Raw genomic sequence first — 14,241 nt, 5'->3', positions numbered from 1 at the left:
CATCAATTGTTGACACCAACAAGTGTTAATTTATAGTGGGAACCCATGCCAAGAAATTAAGTAAAAATAAAACTCTACTTCATAACATGGTAGTATTTTCAAAAAAGAAAATTTCTACATAGTTTTGATAAAATTCAATCTGAATGCTACGCTATAATCTATCTATGGCCCAGAAATAAGAAATGATTAATTGGCATATAATTAGCAACTGAATTTCAATATAGACATGTGTGAGATGGTGCATTTTGGTAAGAAGAATAAGGAGGCCACATACTGCTTAGATAATAAGAGTCTAAATGGGGTAGAGGAGCAGATGGATCTTGGGGTACTGATACACAAATCACAAAGTAGCAATGCAGGTTAATAAGGGCATAGAAAAGACAAACCAAGGACTGGGGTTCATTTCCAGAGGGATAGAATTGAAAAGCAGAGAAGTTATGTTAAACTTGTATAGAATCTTGGTTAGACCACACTTGGAGTACTGTGCAGAGTTCTGGTCTCCATATTATAAAAAGTATATAGAGGCACCGGATAAGGTGCAAAAAAGATTTAGTAGGATGATACCAGAACTGAGGGGATATGTTTTTCAGGAAAGGCTGACCAGGCTAGGACTCATTCCTCAAGAAAAGAGAGGGCTGAGGGGTGACCTGATGGAGATCTTCAAGATGATGAAAGGGTTTGATAGGGTAGACATACAGAAAATGTGTTCACTTGTGGAGGGTAACTAGAGGTCATAAATATAAGATAGTCACTAATAAATCCAATAGGGAATTCAGGAGAAACTTCTTTACCCAGAGAGTGATAAGAATGTGGAACCCGCTACCACAAGGAGTTGAGGCAAATAGCATAGATGCATTTAAAGGGAAGCTAGATAAGCACATGAAGGAGAAAGGAATAGAAGGATATGCTGATAGGGTTAGATGAAGTAGGTGATATAATTGGATAGTCATGTGGTGAAGGATAGAATACTAGAGTCTGATGTTTAGTTGTTTACGAGCCTTTATTCACAGAGGTTCCCCTTACACACACACACACACACACACCCTAGATAAGCTCTCCTACGAAAAGGTTACGAGAGTCCCCAATTGATACTTACTACCTGAACACAATTAACACTCATTGATATAAATCATACAATTAACAGTAGGGAGGAAGGAGCTCATGAGGCACATAAACGCTGGCATAGATCAGTTGTGCTGAATGGCCTGTTCCTGTGCTATAGACACAATGTAAAACAGACTTGTTAGACTTGAAAACTATAAGGTGCAACAGACAACTTTGAGCAGATTTTAGTGGTAATAGTCTTAACATTTAGCCGGGAAAATAAGAACATAAGAAATAGGAGCAGGAGTAGGCTACATGGTCCCTCGAGCCTGCTCCACCATTCCATCAGATCATGGCTGATCTTCTACCTCAACTCCATTTTCCTGCCCGATCCCCATATCCCTTGATTCCCCTAGAGTCCAGAAATTTGTCTATCTCAGCCTTGAATATATTCAACGACTCAGCATCCACAGCCCTCTGGGTTAGAGAATTCCAAAGATTCACAACCTCTGAGTGAAGAAATGCCTCCTCATCTCTTAAATGGCCGACCCCTTATCCTGCAACTATGCCCCCTATTCTCGACTCTCCAGCCATGGGAAACAACCTCTCAGCATCTACCCTGTCAAGCCCCCTCAGAATCTTATATGTTTCAATTAGATCACCTCTCATTCTTCTAAACCTGAGAGAATAGGTCCATTCTACTCAACCTCGCCTCATACGGCAACCCTCTCATCTCTGGAATTAATTTAGTGAACCTTCGATGCACCGCCTCTAAGGCAAGTATATCCTTCCTTAGATAAAGAGACCAAAACTCTACACAGTATTCCAGGTGAGGTCTCAGCAAAGCCCTGTACAATTGCAGTAAGACTTCCTTACTCTTATACTCCAATCCCCTTGCAATAAAGGCCAACATTCCATTTGCTTTCCTAATTGCTTTCTATACCTGCATGTTAACTTTTCGTGTTTCTTGTTTCAAGTCTCTCTGAATGCCAACATTTAATAGTTTCTCACCATTTAAAAAATATTCTGTTTTTCTATTCTTCCTACCAAAGTGAATAACCTTACATCTCCCCACATTATACTCCATCTGCGACCTTCTTGCCCACTCACTTAATCTGTCTATATGCCTTTGCATACACTTTGTGTCCTACTCAAGGACTTCCCCACCTAGCTTTGTATCGTCAGCAAACTTGGATACATTACACTTGGTCTCTTCATCTAAGTCATTAATGCAGATTGTAAATAGTTGAGGCCCAAGCATTGATCCTTGCGGCACCCCACTAGTTACAGCCTGCCCACCTGAAAATGACCTGTTTTCTGTCCGTTAACCAATCCTCTATCCATACTAATATGTCACACAAGCTAAGTGCTCATGGGATTGGGTGTAACAACCTTTTATGTGGCATCTTATCGAATGCCTTTTGAAAATCCAAATATACTACATCCACTGGTTCCCCTTTATCCACCCTGCCAGTTACATCCTCAAAAAACTCTAAAGAAGATTTGTCAAACATGATTTCCCTTTCATAAAACCATGTTGACTCTGCCTAATCATATTATGATTTTCTCAGTGCCCTGTTACCACTTCCTTAATAATGGATTCTAGCATTTTCCCAATGACTGATGTCCGGATAACTGGCCTGTAGTTCCCTGTTTTCTCTCTCCCTCCTTTCTTGAATAGTGGGGTTACATTTGCTACCCTCCAATCTGCAGGAACCGTTCCAGAATCTGTAGAATTTTGGAAGATGACAACCAATGCATCCACTATCACTGCAGCGACCTCTTTTAGAACTGTCGGATGTAAGACATCAGGTCCAGGGGATTTATCAGCTTTTAGTCCCATTAGTTTCTCAAGTACTTTTTCTCTACTGATATTAATTAGTTTAAGTTCCTCGCTCTCATTAGACCCTTGGTTCCCCACTATTTCCAGGATGTTTTTTATGTCTTCTACTGTGAAGACAAATGCAAAATATTTGTTTAATGCATCTAGCATTTCCTGATTCCCCATAATAATTTCTCCTGTCTCAGCCTCTAAGGGACCAATGTTTATTTCTGCTACTCTCTTCCTTTTTACATACTTGTAGAAGCTCTACAATCCGTTTTTATACTTCTTGCCAGTTTACTTTCATATTCTATTTTCTCTCTCATCAATTTTTTGGTCGTCCTTTCTGGTTTCTAAAACTCTCCCAATCCTCAGGCTTACTACTCTTCTTGGCAACATTATAGGCCTCCTCTTTTAATCTAATACTATCCTTAACATAAAATAATTCTTTTCTCTTCAATGTTTGGAATTAGAAAATAAATTCACAAAAGAAGGAACTTGTATTTATCTAGTGCCTTTCGTGATGCCCCAAAGTGTTTCACAGCTACTGAAGTAATTTTTGAAGTTCAGTCGCTGTTGTAATGCAGAGAAATGCAGCAGCCAATTTGTGCACATAAATTGCATAACTTAGGCACAGACAATTACTTTAATCCTTTAACTTTCAAATTTTTATAAAAAGTATGGTTCATGTTACAACACAGATATTCAGAGTGCACTGAATACAACAAAGACTATGGGCCCCGACAACATCCCGGCTGTAGTGCTGAAGACTTGTGCTCCAGAATGAGCTGCACCTCCAGCCAAACTGTTCCAGTACAGCTACAACACTGACATCTACCCGACAATGTGGAAAATTGCCCAGGTATGTCCTGTCCACAAAAAGCAGGACAAATCCAATCCGGCCAATTACCGCCCCATCAGTTTACTCTCAATCATCAGCAAAGTGATGGAAGGTGTCGTCGACAGTGCTATCAAGCGGCACTTACTCACCAATAACCTGCTCACCGATGCTCACTTTGGGTTCCGCCAGGACCACTCGGCTCCAGACCTCATTACAGCCTTGGTCCAAACATGGACAAAAGAGCTGAATTCCAGAGGTGAGATGAGAGTAACTGCCCTTGACATCAAGGCAGCATTTGACCAAGTGTGGCACCAAGGAGCCCTAGTAAAATTGAAGTCAATGGGAATCAGGGGGAAAACTCTCCAGTGGCTGGAGTCATACCTAACTCAAAGGAAGATGGTAGTGGTTGTTGGAGGCCAATCATCTCAGCCCCAGGACATTGCTGCAGGAGTTCCTCGGGGCAGCATGCTAGGCCCAATCATCTTCAGCTGCTTCATCAATGACCTTCCCTCCATCATAAGGTCGGAAATGGGGGTGTTTGCTGACGATTGCAGAGTGTTCAGTTCCATTCGCAACCCCTCAGATAATGAAGCAGTCCGTGCCCGCATGCAGCAAGACCTGGACAACATCCAGGCTTGGGCTGAGAAGTGGCAAGTAACATTCGCACCAGACAAGTGCCAGGCAATGACCATCTCCAACAAGAGAGAATCTAACCACCTCCCCTTGACATTCAACAGCATTACCACTGCCGAATCCCCCACCATCAACATCCTGGCAGTCAACATTGACCAGAAATTTAACTGGACCAGCCACATAAATACAGTGGCTACAAGAGCAGGTCAGATGCTGGGTGTTCTGCGGCGAATGACTCATCTCCTGACTCACCAAAGCCTTTCCACCATCTACAAGGCACAAGTTAGGAGTGTGATGGAATACTCTTCACTTGCCTGGATGAATGCAGCTCCAACAACGCTCAACAAGCTCGACACCATCCAGGACAAAGCAGCCCGCTTGATTGGTACCCCATCCACCACCCTAAACATTCACTCCCTTCACCAGCGGTGCACTGTGGCTGCAGCGTGTACCATCCACAGGATGCACTGCAGCAACTCGCCAAGGCTTCTTCGACAGCACCTCCCAAACCCACGACCTCTACCACCTAGAAGGACAAGAGCAGCAGGCACATGGGAACAACACCACCTGCACGTTCCCCTCCAAGTCACACACCATCCTGACTTGGAGATATATCGCCGTTCCTTCATCGTCACTGGGTCAAAATCCTGGAATTCCCTTCCTAACAGCACTGTGGGAGAACCTTCACCACACGGACTGCAGCAGTTCAAGAAGGCGGCTCACCATCACCTTCTCAAGGACAATTAGGGATGGGCAATAAATGCCAGCCTTGCCAGCGACGCCCACATCCCATGAACGAATATATAAAAAAAAAATTCATATTACTGTATTATAGGGGACAAATTCAACCTACTGCCGGCCTCCTGTTTTATGACTGTAAAATTAGTATTAGGCCTCTGAATTTTGCGCATGATCTGTCACAACGGATCTGGACTACAAGTGTGCCAGACACCATATGGCTCAGGCGACTTTTAGTTGTTCCGCGAGCCCACTTCAAAAACGTGTTGGGCTCCTTAAATATACAAATCAGGGTCCAAATCAGTTTAGGACTCCAATCTGCAATTCAGTTACCAATAGGTAGCTTGTGCCGCATATGCTCCATCTACATATACCAGCAGTCCTTAAAAGGTTCGTTGCAGACCGCTCAAAAAAATGTCCAAGCAATTTTCAGTGCTCCTCCTGGGCTTGTGAAAAACCACTGCCCCGTTGCCTGTCAGCGCCGTGTAAGATTTCTTGCCCTCCCCGACTAGTGAGCTCCAGTGGGGCGCCCATTTGGCGCTTGCAGATCGCTGGTGACATTTAAATGCGGCCCGAAGCCAAATTTGGCTCGGGCCTCAGGCCAGCACGGACCAGCGCACACAGCAGTCACTCCCCTGACATTGAGCCAACTTTAAGCACAAGTCGAATTTCTCCCCGTATAATTTCATTCTTCTACACTGAGGATGAAATTAAACATGGTTGATGCTACGTCAAGATATCAAGAATGTACCTTCTGTCTATGAATTTTAATAACAATACAAATTCGCATCAGAAATTATGTGCCAAGTCATTTGTAGATCACTTGCAGGTGCATTTCTGCAATTACATAGAAATATATAGTACATACAGTACAGCAACAGGCCATTCAGCCCAAAAGGTCCATGCTGGTGTTTATGCTCCACACGAGCCTCCTCCCTCCCTACTTCATCTAACCCTATCAGTATATCCTTCTATTCCTTTCTCCCTCGTGCGTTTATCTAGCTTCCCCTTAAATGCATCTATGCTAGTCGCCTCAACTGCTCCTTGTGGTAGCGAGTTCCATATTCTAACCACTATCTGAGTTAAGAAGTTTCTCCTGAATTCCCTATTGGATTTATTAGTTCTGGTTTCCCCTGCAAGTGGAAACATCTTCTCTACATCTACCCTATCAAACCCTTTCATACTCATAAATCAGGTCACCACCAGGTCTTCTCTTTTCTAGAGAAAACAGCCCCAGCCTGCTCAATCTTTCCTGATAGGTATAACCTCTCAGTTCTGGTATCATCCTAGTAAATCTTTTTTGCACCTTCTCCAGCGTCTCCATATCCTTTTTATAATATGGAGACTAGAACTGTTGACAGTACTCCAAGTGTGGTCTAACCAAGGTTCTGTACAAGTTTAACATAACTTCTTTGCTTTTCAATTATATCCCTCTAGAAATGAACCAGAGTGCTTGGTTTGCTTTTTTTAATTAAAAAATGGCCTTATTAACCTGCGTCACTACTTTTAGTGATTTGTGTATCTGTACCCCCAGATCCCTCTGCTCCTCTGCCCCATTTAGAGTCTTATTATCCAAGCAGCATGTGGTCCCCTTATTCTTCTGAGCAAAATGTTGAATCTACTTTGTTTAGGCACAATAGAAAGAGTTTCATTCTGCATTTGGTTCATGCTGCACTTACCTAGGAGTGAATGTTTGATACTGATGTTGGGCACCCAAAGCATGGACATCTCTTACCTTGTGAAGGTTAAAAATTAACCCAACACTAAAATCTGAATGAACTGCCTACATTTAATTTAATGCAAGTTATCTATCATAATTTAATGCTCCCTAAAGATGATCTGTGACCTCACTTAGTCGATACTGTACCACCCAACATATACGAAGCACATAATTCTCATATATACATATTCTAAAATGAATCACATGACTGTAAATGAAACATTTTAATTCCAACATAATTCCAGGAAGCATGCTCTAACTAACCATTGACTTGAATTAAAGAAGCGTAGAAACTATTTTTTGTGTACTTTGAATATCTGAAATATTTCTTATATTTTCCCTCCCTATTCTAACCTTAAAGCCTTCCATAAGGGAGGTCATTTCATGGATGGGGAGTTCATGTTTCCAGTATACATGCATATATTTAAATGTTACTTTTTAAATTTAAGATTGAACTTTTCAAAAGGGAAGTGCAAATCGGTGTGGACACTTCGAGAAGCATATTCTGCTGAGCATTCTTGTCCATCGGGGATTTGTTTACAACAGCAGATAACCATCATTTATTAATGATCATTTACCATTGAGATTACATTGATGCCCATAAATTATATGGGTGACTAACATCATTTTTCCAAATGTAACTTATAGCACAAATTTTAAGATATGAATAGTCACAGTCTATACGCCTTAGAAACAGCCGATCATAAAATCACTCCTATATTGTGTCTGCAAGGCTTTATATTGATGAATTTTGTACTCATCAAGGTGGCTAACGCCACTTTCATTTTTGTACTCAGCATCAGTCTCAAAGACTACCAAGCGCAACATCAGCACAGGTTAAAAGCAATGTAAATATTCCACTGAATTTTCAGAACAATGTGCCTTAAAAAAAAAGCTCAGAAAAACACCCTTTCTACTGCACCATTTATGCAGTAGAGACATTTGCATTTCCAACAGAGACATGCTGAGTGAGTTTGCCAGTTTAGTTCCAGGCAAATAACAATGTGCATTTATATAGCGCATTTAACGTACTAAAATGTTCCCAAGGCACTTCACAAGAGCATTATCAAACAAAATTTGACATCGAGCCACATGAGGAGATATTAGGACAGTTGGTCAAGGTGGTAGGTTTTATGGAGTGTCTTAAAGGAAAAGAGAGGTAGAGAGGTTTAGGGAGGGAATTCCAGAGCTTAGGGCCTCGGCAGCTGAAGGCACGGTCGCCAATGGCAGGGCAATTAAAATTGGGGATATGCAAGAAGCAAGAATTGGAGGAGCGCAGAGATCTCGGAGGGTTGTAGGGCTGAAGGAGTTTACGGAGATAGGGAGGGGCGAGGCCATGGAGGTATTTGAAAACAAGGATGAAAATTTTAAAAGCGAGGTGTTCTCGGACTGGGAGCCAATGTAGGTCAGTGAGCACAGGGGTGATGGGAGAACAGGACTTGGTGCAAGTTAGGATACGGGCAGCAGAGTTTTGGATGAGCTCAAGTTTATGGAGGGTGAAAGATGGGAGGCCAGCCAGGAGAGCATTGGAATAGTCAAGTCTAGAGATAACAAAGGAATGGACGAGGGTTTCAGCAGCAGATGAGCTGAGGCAGGGGCGGAAATGGGCGATATTATGGAAGTGTAAGTCAGCAGTCTTGGTGATGGGAGCGGATATGTGGTCGGAAGCTCATCTCAGGGTCAAACAGGACGCCAACGCTGCGAACGGTCTGGTTCAGCCTCAGTGGCCAGGAGGGGGATGGAGTTGGTGGCTAGGGAATGGAGTTTGCGGCGGGGACGAAAAACAATGGCTTCGGCCTTCCCAATATTTCGTTGGGCTAAATATACAATTATGGGCAGCTCTGTTTGTGGACCACCCATTAGCGATTGACTCTCCAACTCATTTCAGTTAGAAAATCTACAGCCAGCAGATAGAGGTGAATTTTATTTTATCAGTCCGCGTTGGGTGCTGACCTTGGTTCCAGAGAGGGCAACACGGTATTCTAACTAATGGACCAAGCAGTCCTCTGCTGTGGAGATTTTAAAGGACAGGAGCAACTATGAGTCGGAGTGTATGAGCAAAACTTTCCAAGACCCGATGCCACCAGCACGGCCTCACACACAATTTATTGGAAAAGCGTGGATGCACTCCCTGTAATGGTACATTGCCGACTATATGCAAGGCCCGCTGGTGGTGTGGAGTCTTGGAAAATTCTGCCTTATGTGTGATGCAAATTCCAAGGGAAGGTAGTTGATTTGGGATCAACTATCATCTTTAAAAAGGAGCTGGACAATCTCATTTGAGAAGGGGATTGAGGATAATAATAGATATTAGTTGTGGTGATCTTCTGCCCTCCTTTGATTGGGACACATCTCTAGAGGGATGGGAGAGATGGACATTCTATCCGCCAGAGAGATATGCTCCAAACCCCTTCCAAACTTCCAGCTTCAGGATCATTAGCATTTGGAGGCAGGCTCCCCGGCCTCTGATCAGGGAATCATGGCAGATTGGCTGGTGGAGTCTTGTGTGGGGAATACAGGCAGCCTCCGATCTGCCTGCAAAAATTGAATTAAAAAAAATTGGTGCCTTCTCTTCAGTCTGAGCAAGGCCACACTCTGTAAACCCTCGTGCGAGAAGAAAAATTCTGGGTAATCTCATCAATGTCAGGAGAATGCTGGAAGAATGGGTCCAACAGAGTTCAAATGACACAATTTACATGAAATATGTCAGTGGATATAGTTCCCTGATTTGCATCTAATTGCAATATGTTCACCCCACATATGAGCAGGCATATCCCTACTGGCAGGCCTGGGGAGCAGGAAATAGGGGTGTTGGCACAAACAACTTGCATTTATATAATGCCTTTAACGTAGTAAAATGTCCCAAGGCAATTCACGAGACTGTAATCAGACAAAAAGATTCACACCGGTGACCAAAAGCTTGGTCAAAGAGGCAGGTTTTAAAGAGTGTCTTCAAGAAGGACAGAAAGGTGGAGAGGCGGAAAGGTTGAGGGAGGGAATTCCAAAGTTTAGGGCCTAGGCAGCTGATGGCATAGCTGCTAATGGTAGGGCAAAGGAAGTCGGGGATACACAAGTAGGTCAGAATTGGAGGAACGCAGAGTTCTCAGAGGGTTGTAGAGCTGGAGGTGGTTACAGGGATAGAGAGGGGCGAGGTCATGGAGGGATTTGAACACGAGGATGGGAATTTTTAAAATCGAGGCTTTTGGGACTGGGAGCCAATGTGGTATTGCATGTAGTATCAAATGAGTACTTTGCATCTGTATTTACCAAGGAAGAAGATGCTGCCACAGTGTCAGTGAAGGAAGATGTAGTTGAGATACTGGATGGGCTAAAAATTGATTAAAAAAAAGAGGTACTTGAAAGGCTAGCTGTACTTAAAGTAGATAAGTCACCCAGTCCGGATGGGATGCATCCTAGGTTGCTGAGGGAAGTAAGGGTGGAAATTGCGGGGGTACTGGCCACAATCTTCCAAACATCCATAGTTAGGGGGGTGGTGCCAGAGGACTGAAGAATTGCAAATGTTACACCCTTGTTCAAAAAAGGGTGTAAGGATAAACCCAGCAACTATAGGCCAGTCAGTTTAACCTCAGTGGTGGGGAAACTTTAGGAAAGATAATCCGGGACAGAATTAATAGGCACTTGGACGAGTGTGGATTGATTAGGGAAAGCCAGCATGGATTTGTTAAAGGCAAATCGTGTTTGACTGACCTGATAGAGTTTCTTGATGAGGTAATAGAGTGGGTAGATGAGGGCAATGCAGTTGATGTGGTGTATATGTACTTTCAAAAAGCATTTGATAAAGTGCAGCATAGTAGGCTTATCAACAAGATTGCGGCCCATGGAATAAAGGGGGCAGTAGCAACATGGAGACAGAATTGGCTAAGGGACAGGAAACAGAGTAGTGGTGTACGGTTAGTTTTCGGACTGGAGGGAGGTGTACAGTGGTGTTCCCCTGTGGTCGATGCTGGGACCACTGCTTCTCTTGATATATATTAATGACTTGGACTTGGGTGTACAGGGCACAATTTCCAAATTTGCAGATGACACAAAACTTGGAAAGGTCGTAAACAGTGAGGAGGATAGTGATAGACTTCAAGAGGACATAGACAGGCTGGTGGCATGGGCGGACACGCGGCAGATAAAATTTAACTCAGAAAAATGCGAAGTGATACATTTCGGTAGGAAGAACGAGGAGAGGCAATATAAACTAGAGGGCACAATTCTAAAAAGGGTACAGGAACAGAGAGATCTGGGGGTATACGTGCACAAATCGTTGAAGGTGGCAGGACAGGTTGAGAAAGTGGTTAAAAAAGCATATGGGATCCTGGGCTTTATAAATAGAGGCATAGAGCACAAAAGTATGGAAGTCATGATGAACTTTTATAAAACACTGGTTCAGCCACAACTGGAGTATTGTGTCTAGTTTTGCGCATTGCACTTCAGGAAAGATGTGAAGGCCTTAGAGAGGGTACAGAAGAGATTTACCAGAATGATTCCAGGGATGAGGAACTTTAGTTACGTGGATAGACTGGAGAAGCTGGGGTTGTTCTCCTTGGAACAGAGAAGGTTGAGTGCGGATTTGATAGAGGTATTCAAAATCATGAAGGGTCTCGACAGAGTAGATAGAGAGAAATTTTTCCCAGTGGCGGAAGGGTCAAGGACCAGAGGACATGGATTTAAGATGATTGGCAAAAGAACCAATGGTGACACGAGGAAAAACCTTTTTTTTTAAATACAGCGAGTGGTTAGGATCTGGAATGCACAGCCCGAGGGAAAAGCGTGGGGCAGTGGGACCAGTTGGATTGCTCTTGCATAGAGCCGGCGCAGAGGCGAGCGCGGGCGCGGCGGGCGGACGAGGCCAGCGAGCGCGGGCGCGGCGGGCGGACGAGGCCAGCGAGCGCGGGCGCGGCGGGCGGACGAGGCCAGCGAGCGCGGGCGGACGAGGCCAGCGAGCGCGGGCGGACGAGGCCAGCGAGCGCGGGCGGACGAGGCCAGCGAGCGCGGGCGGACGAGGCCAGCGAGCGCGGGCGGACGAGGCCAGCGAGCGCGGGCGGACGAGGCCAGCGAGCGCGGGCGGACGAGGCCAGCGAGCGCGGGCGCGGCGGGCGGACGAGGCCAGCGAGCGCGGGCGCGGCGGGCGGACGAGGCCAGCGAGCGCGGGCGCGGCGGGCGGACGAGGCCAGCGAGCGCGGGCGCGGCGGGCGGACGAGGCCAGCGAGCGCGGGCGCGGCGGGCGGACGAGGCCAGCGAGCGCGGGCGCGGCGGGCGGACGAGGCCAGCGAGCGCGGGCGCGGCGGGCGGACGAGGCCAGCGAGCGCGGGCGCGGCGGGCGGACGAGGCCAGCGAGCGCGGGCGCGGCGGGCGGACAAGGCCAGCGATGAACTGAAAAATCAGTGGGTGGGAAATCTAGGCCAATCACAAGATTGCTTGATTTTTTTTTCCAGGGAACGCAGGGAGCAGAAGTTGGTGTTCTCTAAGGTAGCAACTGCAGACAAGCACCGGTAAATGCATGGGAGGTAGGGTGTCATCTTTTCATTCAGCTGGTGATGGTTTCACTACACCATGCACTAACAGAAGATAAGGAGCAAAAGAGAAAATGATCTTAAGAAAAGAGAATTTCACCCTTCGCCCCTACATAATCAACAATACTCAAGAGGATCCAAATGGCTTCGAAAATACACAATGCCAGTATCGTATTTACCTGAGAAGCAAAGGTCTAATTCCTTTGCTCTCTTTTTCAATGCAGGATTTCGCCCTCATTTTGAAAAAGAATGGATCCTGCTTCACGTCAGAGTCTGGTGAAACTGAGCCAAATTCACTGCCACTACTCAATTCCTCCACAACCACTGGAACGGGAAGGGAAATGCTACGAAGATAATCTGTATCGGGAATAAATGGAATATTAAGAAAACAGAATCTTGGCAGATGCTAATCATTCAACTTTTTTGACAAAACAAGAATACAGGTACACATGCTTCTCTTTCTCTAAATTTACATCTCGTTCCTTCCCAAATTCATGACTCTCCATGTTATGCAGCTGCCCTCAAACCTCCTGCAGTGGTAAGAGCAGCCTAGTGATAATCTGCCCTTTAATTCCATTCCTCCCTCTACCTACCGCCCCCACCGCCCCCCCCCACTACCATCACCACTATGGTAGCTCTCGATGGTGCTATAAGTTGCAACTACGACATGATATCAACCGTTCAAAGTTTATTCTAAATTATTTTTATTAAGGAAAAAGCAATAGGTGAATCATATGTGTAATTTGCTTGGATACAGTACATCAATTGGATATATTTTTGAACTTTATTTTCTGATTCCTAATCTTATTTTGCCTTATTTTATAGCTTATAAATATTTGTTATTTTGGCACTTCATACCTTAAGCATCATTTGAGACATTAGCTGAGAATTACATTCATAAATTTGGATCCAGGACCTGGCCTAAATTGTGGGCCTTCTGATAAACTCCTGTCCGAATTATGTCACCTTTCTTTTCACAAACTAGATTTTTTTTTTACTTTTTCAGCTTCGATGCCAGTTTTTAAAAAAAATTTACGAATACATGGAGGTCACTTTTGGAGGCTAACCAGACAATTCTCTGTCTGTTAAATGATATTCTAAAAAAACTGCATATTTCTTCACTGAACATAATTTGCACAATGCAAATATATAAAATAAAATTGCAAAAATCTATAAATGTTAAAAAATTACAACAAAAAACAAAGTACAAATTTTATTTCTCTACAATTTGATGATTTAATCAGGCTAATATTGCCAGCTTTTTCTCCATAATCCCCAGAGTTATCTTGGAATGTAACTGATCACTTCGAATTGATTCAACCTTCATTTACTTATTTGAAGTATAGAATTTTCTAAGTATTTTAGGTATAGGTCAAACAATAATAATAAATGTTATTTTTGCAAATGCTATCGAGCAATAATTTCTGATATCTGATCTTATTAAATCATAGCAACCAATTAAGTTACATTATAAAAACAAACCACCTGGTCATACAAACTTATACATCATCAGAAATTATTTACAAGAAGTTTGGCCTCATCTTTTATTACTGGATAAATTGCATATTGTTTGAGAGTTAAGCTCCCAGTATTCTCTGATTAAGTCTTCTTCATATAGTTGCTTCTTTCACTACCTGACAAACACATAACTAGATTATGTAAAATAAAGTATCTAAAAGAGGAAAGAATTTTAAAAGGCACCGGGGGTGAAATTAGTCTTCAGTAGTAGTGCAAAACAGGCAATAACAAATCAGCAGCCCATTTTACACTCCGTCTGATTTTCTTTTCCATTGATGGCTACCGTCAAAAACCAATTTCACTCCCACATTGTCATGGCTTCGGAGTGTTCACAGATCAATCACTTCAACATCAAAATCTTCAAAAAGTATTTAAGGAAAGTGTGGGGGACCTCCTAGAAAAG

General features: G+C 43.8%; 1 protein-coding gene across 1 annotated transcript in view; it reads right to left on the bottom strand.

The window, feature by feature from the left end:
• The window catches only part of map3k5 (mitogen-activated protein kinase kinase kinase 5), a 180,746-nt gene that overhangs the window by 46,228 nt on the left and 120,277 nt on the right, over window positions 1–14,241 (bottom strand). The window contains exon 21 of the mRNA XM_067984803.1: window positions 12,500–12,677. Coding sequence (XP_067840904.1) covers window positions 12,500–12,677 — 178 coding nt within the window. The remainder of the gene's footprint in view (window positions 1–12,499; window positions 12,678–14,241) is intronic.

Source organism: Heptranchias perlo, chromosome 5 (genome assembly GCF_035084215.1).
Source record: "Heptranchias perlo isolate sHepPer1 chromosome 5, sHepPer1.hap1, whole genome shotgun sequence".
Taxonomy (NCBI): Eukaryota; Metazoa; Chordata; class Chondrichthyes; order Hexanchiformes; family Hexanchidae; genus Heptranchias; species Heptranchias perlo.
The sequence above is the reverse complement of the archived record's forward strand: the minus strand, read 5'-3'. Positions and strand labels throughout refer to the sequence as shown.